A 12,584-nucleotide genomic window follows, 5' to 3' on the forward strand; every position below is an offset into this window, starting at 1 on the left:
TTTGTATCGAGATTTTGACAGAGTTTGCAACAGGCTTTGGGGACGGAATTGAAATTGAGCAGTGCCTATCACCCACAAACAGATGGACAAACTGAACGGACTAACCAAACTTTAGAGGACATGCTCAGAATGTGTGTGTTAGACTTCCAAGGAACTTGGGAGACCTACTTGCCACTAGCTGAATTTGTGTACAACAACAGTTATCATTCAAGCATTGAAATGGCTCCTTACGAAGCTTTGTATGGAAGAAAATGTTGTTCTCCGATATGTTGGGCTGAAGTAGGTGATAGACCTTTGTTGGGACCAGAACTTATGCAAGAAATGACCGAGAAAGTGAAACTGATCCAACAACGTGTAAAGACTGCACAGAGTTGGCAGAAGAGCTATGCTGATGTCCGAAGAAGAGATAGGGAATACAAAGTTGGGGACCATGTGTTCATTAAAGTGACACCAATGAAGGGTCAAACTCGGTTTGGTGTTAAGGGAAAATTGGCGCCAAGGTATGTTGGACCTTATGAGGTCCTTGAAAAGATCAATCCAATGTCGTATCGGGTAGCCTTGCCTCCGGTAATGGAACATATGCACAACGTCTTTCATGTATCGATGCTTCGGGAATATTTGAGAGATCCACTCCACGTCATTGAACCAACACATGTGCTTTTGAAAGACGACTACACCTACGAGGAAAGACCTATTCAAATTGTGAACCGCAGGATCAAGAGATTGAGAAACAGAGAAATACTGTTGGTAAAAGTGGATTGGCAAAACCACGGAGGAACCTATGTGACCTGGGAAACAGAAGAAGATATGATGAAAAGATATCCGAAATTGTTTCCATTGAACCCGATGTTCTTCCAGAATAAAGGTAATTCGAGTTTGGGGACCAAACTCTTTTAAGAGGGGAAGACTGTAATAACCCCAACTCCAGATTAACGTTAATTCGTGCTTAGTTAAGCCTAACAATAATTTAGGAAGGATTTAGAACAAATTTGCATGAGTATTGCATGATTTTTCTGTTTATATCTGTTAGGCGTAGAAATATATGTTCATGTTTTAGTTTTGAATTGCGAATTGAAAGCCTTATCGGCGCTCGATTTCGAAATTGACTTGATATATGTGCTAGTTAGAATTTATAGAATTTTATGGTAGGTTTAATTAAAATTCGGTTCGGAACAATTAAATTTGATTAAATTAATGCCATTAATCAACCTTGCTAAGCACATTTTGTTTAATGACCTAATTAGAGCCTTAGTGGCCCTTTTGAGCACAATAACACCCCCCACTCACTCCCTTCTTCATTTTACATACGCTCTTGAGTCCTCCTAGACCCAAAAACGTAAGAGTAGAAGAATTGGTCCAAGATTTAGAGATTTAGCTCAAATTCAAGGAGGTGCTAAGGATTGTTAACAATTGAAGAAGATTTGTAGAGCCTCAACCTTAATTTTGTAGATTGGAGCTACTAGGTAAGAAACTAAACTCTCCTTTGAGTAATCGAGTTAGATTCAACAAGATCATTAGTGAACTAAGTGAATTCATATGGGAATTGTACTAGAAATGGGACATACCATGCATGCATGTACATTTTCTTGCAAATTGAGCATGATTTCAAAGGTTTCTTCCATGCATGTGTCAATTTCACTCATATTATAGCCATTCAACTTATTTTCCATCAAATTATTAAGTTTGGTTATGTTTTAGAAGGTTTGAATTCAAAAAGGTTCTTGCATGTTGAATTAATAGCATATTCATAAAGTTCATGTTGATTTTGCACAAATTGGTTTACTCTTGGGCCGTGATTTCTTGAATTGAAGCTTTAAACATGTTGTTTTATGGCTTGCCAAGTGTTTTCCAAAGTTTTGGCCCAGGAAATTGAGTTTTGGATGGTTTAATGTTGAATTTCATGTTTGGAGGTCAATTTGGATTTTCCAGAAATTTGACCCACACTCGAGCGGGGACTTTCACGCTCGAGCGTGAAGCCTGAGTACATGCATTTCCGCTCGAGCGGCGAGAGTTACGCTCGAGCGTGAAATGCGTATAACCAGAAGTTTATGTGTTTTGCCGTTCGCTCGAAAGCCATGCTCGAGCGAGGGTTTGTGTCACACGCACAAGCGGGGATCGAGCGCCCGTCGAGCGTGAATTTCATGTATCCTGCACTTTTTCATAAGTTTGCAGTTCACTCGAGCGGGGAAGTCCACGCTCGAGCAGAGCTTCTTTATCTGCATGTCCGCTCGAGCGGGGAAAGCCACGCTCGAGCATGGACCTTGTCTTCAACAAAATTTGAGAAATGGTTTTCAATGCATTCTTGCATCCTCATTCCATCCTAGGCATTCCTAGGCCATGTTTAAGACCCTATAATGAGGATAAGAGATTAGAAACACACTAAGAGCAAACGACATAAGTTATGTACAATTCGAACGTGTGTTTGAAGTGTGTGTTCGTATGTGTGTTCATGTAGGTCACGCGCCTCAGAAGAAGTGAAGGGCCGCCTTACCATTTAGTTAGGGTTACCAATCATCTGTGAGTAATAACTTTGTAAAGTTATGTTTAATGTTAAGTATTTTCTGAATATTATGATACGAAGTAATTAGTTCTCCAAAACGCCATGCTCCGTTTGAAATGAATGAATGGTTGTCCAAAATTCTGAAAGTTATTCGTGGCATCCTTAGCATCATATGATATACGTCCCTTTATGGGTCATCAGAAACGTCTCTGTGCACATGAGTCATCAGAATGCCTTCAAGGCCGTCCCTTTATGGGCCATCGGATTTGTTAACGCTAAGGAATGTACCACGTATGATTATATACGAAATCTGATTATGAATATGTATATGAATCTGTTTCTGTTAAGAATTTAATTTCTAACTCTGTGATGGACATCATTCATTAAATCCTTTACTCTGTTATTATTCATTGGGCTTTACCTCACAGTTTATATTATGTATGTAGGTGAGCCGGCGTGTGACCATGGCCAGAGTTGACGACCTTCTATTCTATTTTTTGTCAGCCAACCGTTGTGCCTCCCGAGGAGATTCCGATCGAAGTCTAGTTGCATGGCTGTTTTGTACTTATGCTAGTTCTGAATGTTTGTAAAGTCAGGTCTTGGGAACTCCACTTATGTAAATGTTTTGTAAATATTGAGGTCCCCCGACCGACACGCTTGTGCATATATATAAGTGTCAAAATGTTCTGTCCTATGTACGTTATCACAGCTCATTGGACCTTGTCCTTGTTGTATAATTGCTTCCGCAGCCCCGTATCTTGTGCTTATCTGTTCAGAGGCCTTTGGTAATCCACGAATTACTGGCCGGTTACGATGCTAAACTTACAGGGACGGGTTTGGGTCGTGACAGATGTGGTATTAATCCCAACAGTTTTTACATTCCTAAACATGGGTCTTGTTTGACAACTTTGCTTTTTGACTAAAAAAAATATATCAAAAAACTACTAAAATAGTCAAAAAAAAATCACTAAAAAATGAAGCCATACATACCGATGGTTCATATTTTTCTATACAACTAAAAAAAATAATTCCTAAACATATATTAACTTTTTTCTTTTGCCAAAAGAGATGTGTTGGGATCCTCTAGAGTAAAACCCTAGAGTGATCTCTCAGAGTGAGGAGATCCAACGGCTGAAAATAAACCTCACCAAAATGAGGTGTGTAATTTGAAAAAAAAAAAAAAAATAGCTTTAATCCAAAACATCGAAGGGTTCCTGGAAATATGAAGCATTAGAGAGAGAGAGAGAGAGAGAGAGAGAGAGAGAGAGAGAGAGAGAGAGAGAGAGATAAAATTAATAAGAAGAACCAATTACGAGAGCTTCTGCTGGGAAGAAAGATAGGCAACCTGAAACACGATCCAAAAAGCAAAAACCAAAGCAAAAAACAGTGTTGATAAGGAAGCAACACTACACTCTAACCTAACAAATCAAGACATAACAAGAAACAGATCCTAAACTCTGGAGAACACAAGATTAAATTCTGAAATAGTAACAATAAAGACTTACCCCAAACGAGTTTTGTTTTTTAATCTCACGAGTTTGGAATTACATTTTAGGCCCATAATGACAGGTTATACAGATTTGGCTTGGAAACAATGCTTTAATTCCGAAGCAGCCTGCAAATTTCATATACTATTGTTTGGTTATTTTTCCTACGAAGGAAAATATCATAAATGCGAGCGTGTCAATAAGGATTGAAAAATTCTTACAGATTAAATTCAAGCCAATTATCAAGCGATTGCGTTGATAGTTCTTTTGCCTCAACAAAGAGGACTTCAAACGTGCCAAAAATTGTTGGCTTATTTTTCCTATAAAGGAAAATACCATAATGCGAGTGTGCCAGCAAGGATTGAAAAATTCTTACAGATTAAATTCAAGCCAATTGTCAAGCGATTGCGTTGACGGTTCTTTTGCCTCAACAAAGAAGACTTTAAAATTGCCAAGTGTAGAGAAAAGAAAAATTAAAAGAAGAATAAGAGAGATGGAGAAAGACGATTGAGTGAACAATTAAAGTAATAATTACTTACCTCCACTCCTATGCTTCGAAAAGGAAGTGCATAAAATGTTTTGAATAAGAAATACTAAAAATAAATGCTTCGAAATATAAATCTATGTTAAACTACTCCTAAGATAAGGAAAATGCCAAGAAATATTGAAATCAATTGTTTTTTATTTGAATTCTAGATTCTTTTACAATGTACTCATGAATGGCTATTTATAGACAAATATTTATAGGAAAAAACTTCTAACAATAACTACCCAATAACCACTTAAAACTACCCACTCTTCCATCGTCATTCCCACCATTCTATATATCCCTCCATGCCTTCATAACTTCCTTTAACCTCCAATTCATGCTCCATGTTCTTCACTTTATTCTCCATCATCTTTTCACATTTCATAACTTCTCATAACCTCCAAACGAGTAGGAGGATACCGCATGTCCTGCAATTATATAAATAATAAATAATAATAATAATTGCAGATTTATGGTGCCAACATTACCCCCCATGGCCCTTAAAAATGATGTTTACTTGAATTTTTGAAAGGTTAAACCAAGCACATGACTAATCTAAGCAATAAAGTGCTTCGAATAATATCAATAAAGTGTTTCGAATGATAGAATAGCACTAATAAAGTGTTTTGAATGAGCATGAAATTATGACTAGATGTTGTGAATTATATGTATACACATTGAAGAGATATTATTGCAGAAAAGCTTCGAAGGATAACCACATATTTTCAAGGCAAAGCCAATGATTCACCTTAGCAAACTGTTACACATGCTAAATAACTAGCTTCAAAGGTGGTATAGAGGACCAAAATCATCATTCGAAGGTCGAAAGTGCCGACAAAGAACGAATTACATCCTTGTAAATACTCGGCAAAGCTTCGAAGGTTCACAACCATCACTATTTTTTCTTTGAAGCTGTTGTTGATGCAAGATGGAGTGCTTCGAAACTTATAAAATTATGGCAAAAAGGGCTTTCGAAGCAACTTTTGGCCAACATTGAAGGTTCACAACCACAAATATTATTTCTTCGAAGCTGTTGTTGATGCAAGACGGAGTGCTTTGAAGCTTAAAAAATTATGGCAAAAGGGCTTTCGAAGCAACTTTTGGCCAATATTGTGGTTATTCACATTTTGTATGTTTTGGTTCACACATAATTAATGAAAATATTAATTTTATGCTTCGAACCAATTATTAATTCTCTGAAGACACCAAAATCGTTGTTCTTCGAACCAATTTTTTATAGAATACTAGTTACATTTTTATGTAACAAATTGCTATAAAAATTTTATCAGTAAAGCCACTAATTATCATGTCAAAATAGGCATTATTTGACAATTAATTAATTGTCATTTTACATATATTTGAAGGGAGGTATACATTTCAAAAGCCTTTTCGTTTCATGTTACATTTCGAAGGTGCTTATTAATGACAAAACCACCATTTGAAAGTCACGTATGTTACTAAAGGATCAAAGTTGTCCTTCGAGAGTGCTCATGACATCCCTTCGAACCAAATCCAAAGAGTTGGATTAACAACCCTCACATGTTCTTAATAACATGTTTCGAAGTGTCTTGGGACATGCTTCGAAGGTAACTACAAAACCAAATAGTGATGGTTTTATGGATCAACTAATAACCATATTTTTTTGCCCAATATATTGCAATAACAAAATATTATTTGTTAGCCATTCCATCAAAGTCAACGTTTGATGTGAGTCACAAATCCAAAATGAATTTTGAATAACAAAAATTATGGTATAGTGTGACCATGAAAATTCATACATTTTGACATTTTGAAAAATATCAAAAATTTTGAATTCATGAACAGTGACTTGTTCATTCTTCTTGACCATGTTTGGTTTAAAAACATGACTTTCGCCGAATAGATTTTCATAATTATTTAACAAAGTGGGTTGTTTTTCCATGTTAACCATTAATGGCTTATGAAAATCCCCCATAGGTATGCTATTTTCATGACTTGACTCTTTAAAAATTAATTTTTGGACCGCCCGAGCCATGTATAGAACATTATTCTTAGCCAAATTTGGCTCAAGAATATGCTCTTTCGTTATGTTAATTTTATAATTTGGCGCTTTTAACCCGGGCTCTTGAACCCCTCGAACCATTGATGAAATCAACTCTTTGCTTTTGCTATTTTTAACCATAAAAAAATTTTGAAAAATTTCATCAATTCCGGCCATTAAAGTCTCAGTTAAAGACTTGGTAGTGAGAGTTGATAACTCATCATTCCATTGGCGAATTTCCATATCAAGTTGATGAATTCCTTTAATTAAATGTTGTCTTTTTTCTTCCACCAAATAATATTGTAAGGAATGAAAGTTTATCTCATCAAGAAAATAGATCTCTTCTTGAAGATCCAAATTTTTTTGTTTACGCCAATAGATTTCATCTAGGCTATTTGAAATGGACAAATCCAATTCATTTTTCATTTCTTACACTTGACGTCCCACTAGGCGTGCCAAAAATTGTTGGCTTATTTTTCTTACGAAGGAAAATATCATAAATGCGAGCGTGCCAATAAGGATTGAAAAATCCTTACAGATTAAATTCAAGCGAATTATTAAGCAATTGCGTTGACGGTTCTTTTGCCTCAACAAAGAGGACTTCAAATGTGCCAAAAATTGTTGGCTTATTTTTTCTACAAAGAAAAATACCATAAATGCGAGCGTGCCAGCAAGGATTGAAAAATCCTTACAGATTAAATTCAAGCAGAGGACTTCAAAATTACCAAGTGTAGAGAAAAGAAAAATTAAAAGAAGAATGAAGGAGATGGAGAAAGACGATTGAGTGAACAATCAAAGTAATAATTACTTACCTCTACTCCTATGCTTCGAAAAAGAAGTGCATAAAATGTTTTGAAAAGGAAATGCTGAAAATAAATGCTTCGAAATATAAATCTATGTTAAACTACTCTTAAGATAAGGAAAATACCAAGAAATATTGAAATCAATTGTCTTTGATTTGAATTCTGGCTATTTATAGACAAATATTTGTAGGAAAAAAACTTCCAGCAATAACTACCCAATAACCACTTAAAACTACCCACTTTTCCATCTTCATTCCCATAATGCCACATATCCCTCCATGTATTCATAACTTCCTTTAACCTCCAATTCATGCTCTATGTTCTCCACTTTATTCTCCATCATCTTTTCACATTTCATAACTTCTCATAACCTCCAAATGAGTAGGAGGATGCCACATGTCCTACAATTATATAAATAATAAATAATAATAAAAATTGCAGATTTATGGTGCCAACAACTATATATAGGGAGAGTACATATATTATACATAAATTCATATTTTTAGATAAAAGATTTGAACATTATGTTTATTTTATAAAATAATTCATAAAGCACTTAAGCTTAACACGGCGGGGCGACGGAACGCAGGGAGTAACAGCCTCTCTCTCTCTTCTTCTCTCTCGCACTCTGTTTTCCTTTTCTTCTTCCCACCTTCTGCTATACTTGAGTATATAGAGGGAATTTTGAAATGAATTTTTTTTTTTCAACTTACTAACCAAAACGACATCGTTTTGGTTAGTTTTATTTTCAGCCGTTGGATCTCTTCACTCTAGGAGATCACTTTAGGATTTTCACCCTAGAGGATCCTGACGCCAAAGAGATAAGTAAAAAAATTAAGAAATTACTACAAAAGTCAAACCCGAGATGGGACCTTATTGCAAAATGTATGGTCTACCAAAGACAGAACAAAGGGAAAACAGTGATAATCATATTTTCATATCATGTAGAAACAAATCAGGACTAAAAAGCAAAAACTAACATGATACACAAACCAGTTTGTAAGTAATAACTTATGATATTTTTGACTGATATGTAAATCAGAAATTTGTACAAAGATCTAAAAATGTAAGCATATAGACCTCTCTCAACTATTCCATTTTATACTCGTGTCAACTTCTTCTCTTTATGGACACTCCATGGTGTATTCTTGAGATGTCTTGTTGTCACCTGTTAGCTTGATCAATGAATCTCTCAAACTCTTCTGTTGAACTTCAACCCCCAATTTGTTTACCTTGCAAACCAATTCCTATGTCAGTATTTGTAGCAAAGACTGTCCTATGAACATGAAAAAGGGGAATGGGGGTGCGTGGTGCATAGAAACTGAATCAGTCCTTTTTGTTTCGCATCAGATTTTAATCAAGTTTGTGACAATGGAAACATTTATGCTCAGTTTGTTTTGACAGAAAATGTTTTCTAGAAGATATTTTATGCATTTTTTGGCATTTGGTAGATAGAAAATGAGAGTGAAATTTTCTGTGGTCAACAAGAAATCAAATTTATTTAGCTAGAAAACGTTTTTTGAATAGTGAAAATATTTTCTGAACACACCACCACCACTACCACTGCCACTGCCACCACTGCTATCACAACCACTTCCCCACCATTGCCACCACCACTATTACCACACATTAGTTTTAAAGTCACAACCAAACGTAAGAAAAACATGTTTTATCCAAAATTTATCAAAAACGCTTTAGATCGAAACAAACAGAGCATTAATTCACAGTTTTGGTTGTTATGGTTGTGTTCATGTTATAGTGCTAACAATGTTGTCCAAATCTTAAAGTTATGTTTAGATCAAGGATTTAAAAAGAGATTTGTAGAGGGAAAGTAAAAGTAAAATAAGAAGAGAAAAAAATATAAGCTATTTTTTTTTTTTCCATTTTCTTTTTCTTTCCTTCAACAAATCTCCTTTAAATCTTTTATTCAAACACAGAATTAAAAAGACTCGGTAAAGTTCTGGGGACAGCCTAACAGGAACTAACGAATTCAAAATCACAACTCCCAAATTCCATGTGATCTTCAATGTTACCTCCACCTGCAGAATGTTCAAGACCTTGCCATTGAATGTGGTGACATTGGCATCAATCACTTGAAGTCCTAAAGAATTCACAGCTTCTATCAGCCCCCTAAACCCTCCTTGCTTTCGCTTGCACAACAACTTGAGCAAGAAATTTCTCATGCCAATCTGCTTTACTTCCACTTGCTCCTAAGCGAAAATGAAGAATTAGTTAGTACAAATTTATAAGATTAAAGCCAAAATTTTAATTTTTTTTTTTTGGAGTTTCGTTTGCTCTTCATACCTCCATTTGTTCATTTTCATCAACAGTAGACGGATCTTGGTTGTGCTCAGTGGTAGCATTCAATTTTGGCATCTCCAACTCATCACTTTTCTCGTTAAATTTCTCTTTTTCCATCTCCCTGAGCTCATCCTGAAGTTTCTTCACCGCCTTCTGCAAATCCTCTATGTACTCGATTGCATCTCCAAGTATTGAAGCTCTATCCATCTACAGAAAGGTAAATAAAAGAAACAATTTAAAGTATGTTTGCAATTGAAATCATATTAAGTGACATGTGAACTTGTGTAATGAAGCAAACCTTGGATATCTTGGGGACTAAAGAGCGTAGAGTAAAGAGCCCATCTTTAATCCGGTTTCTCCTCTTTCGCTCTGTAACCAAATTCTTTGATTGGTATTGTCCCCTTTCTATCCTCTGCTTAGATTTCAAACTATCTTTCTCAACCAAATGATTGGCATGCCCCAAAATACCCAACTCTTCTTGCTTTTTGGATGGTGGGTATTTTTCGATTGATTCATTCACCGACACATTTGGGGACACATGACCGGAACCAGAACAGAACGATGAGTGTTGGTTTGAAGGACTAGAACCAGTGGATGATCCTTCAAAGCAAGGATAGGTGGCGGGTTGAGATACCAGGGAAAGAAATGGGAGCCTAGGAATAAAACTGTTAAAGTATTCACCAACCAGTGGATCATGGGGTTGTTTGCTTAGGTTCAAAGTGGTGGAATAGCTCTGTGCAGTTACGCTTTCTCGCTTAATATTGATGTTAAACTGAGAAGTAATGAAATCTACTATCTTTTCATCTTTTGGGATCTACAAAAAAAGAATAAAGATCCATTCTTTCTTAATTTGAAAAGAACATTTTGGTTACATGTTAAATAAAGATCAGAGTTATTCTTACGTGCTTTGTGCTAAAGAGCTCGATAAGACCATTAACAACGGGGATCAACAGTTCAGTTCCAGTTGATTCCTGCAAAGAGGAAAAATCAGTCTTTCGAGTTAAACAAGATTTGCACAATCGGATGAACCAATAACTCAAGATAGTATTCTAACTTATGGTCATGAATTTAATAGCAACCCATTAATAATTTGTTCCAAAAAAAAAAAAAAAAAAAAAAAAAAAAAAAAAACTTAGTCAGGATAATGAACAAGTAGTTGGTGTGCATAAAACACTTCTGTTACCATTCTGATGAAACAATTTGCACATGTGCAAGCCTTGTTTCATTGGTTTCTACTTATGATTTGCTATTGTTTCTTTCAATCAAACAGTAAGTTCAATTTTAAAACGCAGGTAAAAGCACAATTATATATATATATATAATAAAAATAAAAATAAAAAGAAAACAGAGGAAGATTTAAATACCACATGCAAGTGATCACTTGAATTGGAGTCCTTGGCACATCTAATCCACCTTGCTTCTGTTGACATTACTACCTCCCCATGAATCCTGGTTTTTAGTCCCACATTAGTACTTCTTAATCTTGCGGTTTTAGTCATAGAAAGTCCCATTCCAAGCTATAACAATACTGTCCATTTTGGGTTAACGGGACCTTCCTTATTAGGGGTTGCGAGGGTTTAGCCCCAAGTGAACAATAAAGTTACGGAATTGTAACAATACTGTCCATGTTGGGCTAACGTGCCCTTATTAGGAAAGGGGTCATGAGAGCTTAGTGCAAAATGAACAATATTGTTACTAGATAGAGAGAAACAATATTCTCCGTTTTGGGCTAATGCGCCCTTATTGGGCAGGGGAGCGTGAGAGCCTAATCTAAATCGGACAATATTGTTACAACTTGGGATGAGGATGTTACTTAGAATCAGATAAGAGAGAGAGACACATGGGTACCCAGAATACAAAGCCATGGAAGAAGGAAAATGGGAAAGTTTCTCACAAGCCTTGGTCTTAGCAGAATGCTTGATCTTGCAATCCCTACAAAGGGGAAACAAGTGGTGTTTCTGATCTCCACTTTCCTCTTTGACATTAACAAGCTCACCACCACAAGCACAAGCACCAGCACAGCAACAACCAACCCATTGAATGAACCTAATTTTAAGCAATGCTCAAACAAAAACAAGAGATCGAAGCTAAAAAAAAAGTACTCTGAGAAAAGTCTAATCTATGTGTTTTGTTGAGACTAATCTTTATGTATATATTTATGTACCTTGATGGGTCATTTCCAAGCTTCCAAACAACACAGTAGTCCCAGGTGTTGGACTCAACAAGGGGCCTAAGCCAATGCAATGCTGTTTCAAGAGCTGACATGTTTCCTCTCTCTCTCTCTCTCTCTCTCTCTCTCTCCCTAACACTTGCCTCTGTGTGGCCTTTTATCTCAACCTATTTTTAACAGTGTCTGTGCTTGTGGGGATGTCTAGAAGACAAGGCTAACAAACTTTTCTATTGAGAGAATCCTCTTAGTCAGTTACCAAATCTGTGTCAGCAGAATATGACAGACACCCTCTCTCTCTCTCTCTCTCTCTCTGTGTGAATGGTTCAAAAGCTAGAGTGAAAGCTACTGATAACTGTAACATGGGCATGAAGGTACAGAGTCTTGTTAAAGAAGAAAAAGAAAAATCATGAAAATTGATATTGAAGGAATAAAATGAATGTACAGCTTCATTTGAAGAAGGTACAGAGGGACACCCTAGCAGGGGTTTGCAGTTTCCTAGTGTTTTTTTACCTCGAAAATTATTTCAAAATAATGTATGGACAAGATACTGTGGATGCATCCCACCACACACTTTTCTTTTCTTTTTTTGAAATACTTCTTTTCTATTTTTTTATGTTATGTCGGCGTAATTTGTAGGGTGAATTAATCTTTACTAGTTTCGGAGTGCATATAGAACATGTTTGTTTTGAGGGATAAGAGGGTGGGATTGGACCATTAGTTCCACTAGACTAATAGTCTATTATTTGTTTGAAAATTTTTAGTTCGGACTAATAG

At 35.9% G+C, this 12,584-nt stretch overlaps 2 protein-coding genes across 2 annotated transcripts; one reads left to right on the forward strand and one right to left on the reverse strand.

Moving 5' to 3' along the window:
• The first annotated feature begins 321 nt into the window (after window positions 1–321).
• On the forward strand, window positions 322–863 carry LOC145792059 (uncharacterized). The gene is made up of 2 exons (XM_082872541.1): window positions 322–567; window positions 714–863. Exons 1-2 carry the CDS (start codon window positions 322–324, stop codon window positions 861–863), a joined length of 396 nt encoding a protein of 131 aa, XP_082728667.1.
• Window positions 864–7,456: 6,593 nt separating this feature from the next.
• Window positions 7,457–12,307, reverse strand: LOC114297016 (transcription factor bHLH90). Its single transcript, XM_028241364.2, has 9 exons — window positions 11,805–12,307; window positions 11,489–11,686; window positions 11,005–11,089; window positions 10,543–10,611; window positions 9,939–10,454; window positions 9,644–9,847; window positions 9,373–9,549; window positions 8,508–8,571; window positions 7,457–7,740 (listed from the first exon to the last, which is right to left on the reverse strand). The coding sequence occupies exons 1-9, from the start codon at window positions 11,903–11,905 to the stop codon at window positions 7,694–7,696; spliced, it is 1,461 nt and encodes a 486-aa protein (XP_028097165.2). The 5' UTR covers window positions 11,906–12,307; the 3' UTR covers window positions 7,457–7,693.
• Between the last annotated feature and the right edge of the window lie 277 nt (window positions 12,308–12,584).

The sequence above is a fragment of the Camellia sinensis genome, chromosome 5 (genome assembly GCF_055761805.1).
Source record: "Camellia sinensis isolate YWXY chromosome 5, ASM5576180v1, whole genome shotgun sequence".
Lineage (NCBI taxonomy): Eukaryota > Viridiplantae > Streptophyta > Magnoliopsida > Ericales > Theaceae > Camellia > Camellia sinensis.

Coding starts and splice junctions, on each gene's coding strand:
- LOC145792059 (XM_082872541.1), top strand. CDS start 322: ATGACCGAGAAAGTGAAACTGATCCAACAACGTGTAAAGACTGCACAG. Junction 568..713: donor ATCGGGTAGCCTTGCCTCCG/GTAATGGAACAT, acceptor TGTGAACCGCAG/GATCAAGAGATTGAGAAACA.
- LOC114297016 (XM_028241364.2), bottom strand. CDS start 11,905: ATGTCAGCTCTTGAAACAGCATTGCATTGGCTTAGGCCCCTTGTTGAG. Junction 11,687..11,804: donor CTTGGAAATGACCCATCAAG/GTACATAAATAT, acceptor GCTTAAAATTAG/GTTCATTCAATGGGTTGGTT. Junction 9,848..9,938: donor TAGTCCCCAAGATATCCAAG/GTTTGCTTCATT, acceptor ACCTTTCTGTAG/ATGGATAGAGCTTCAATACT.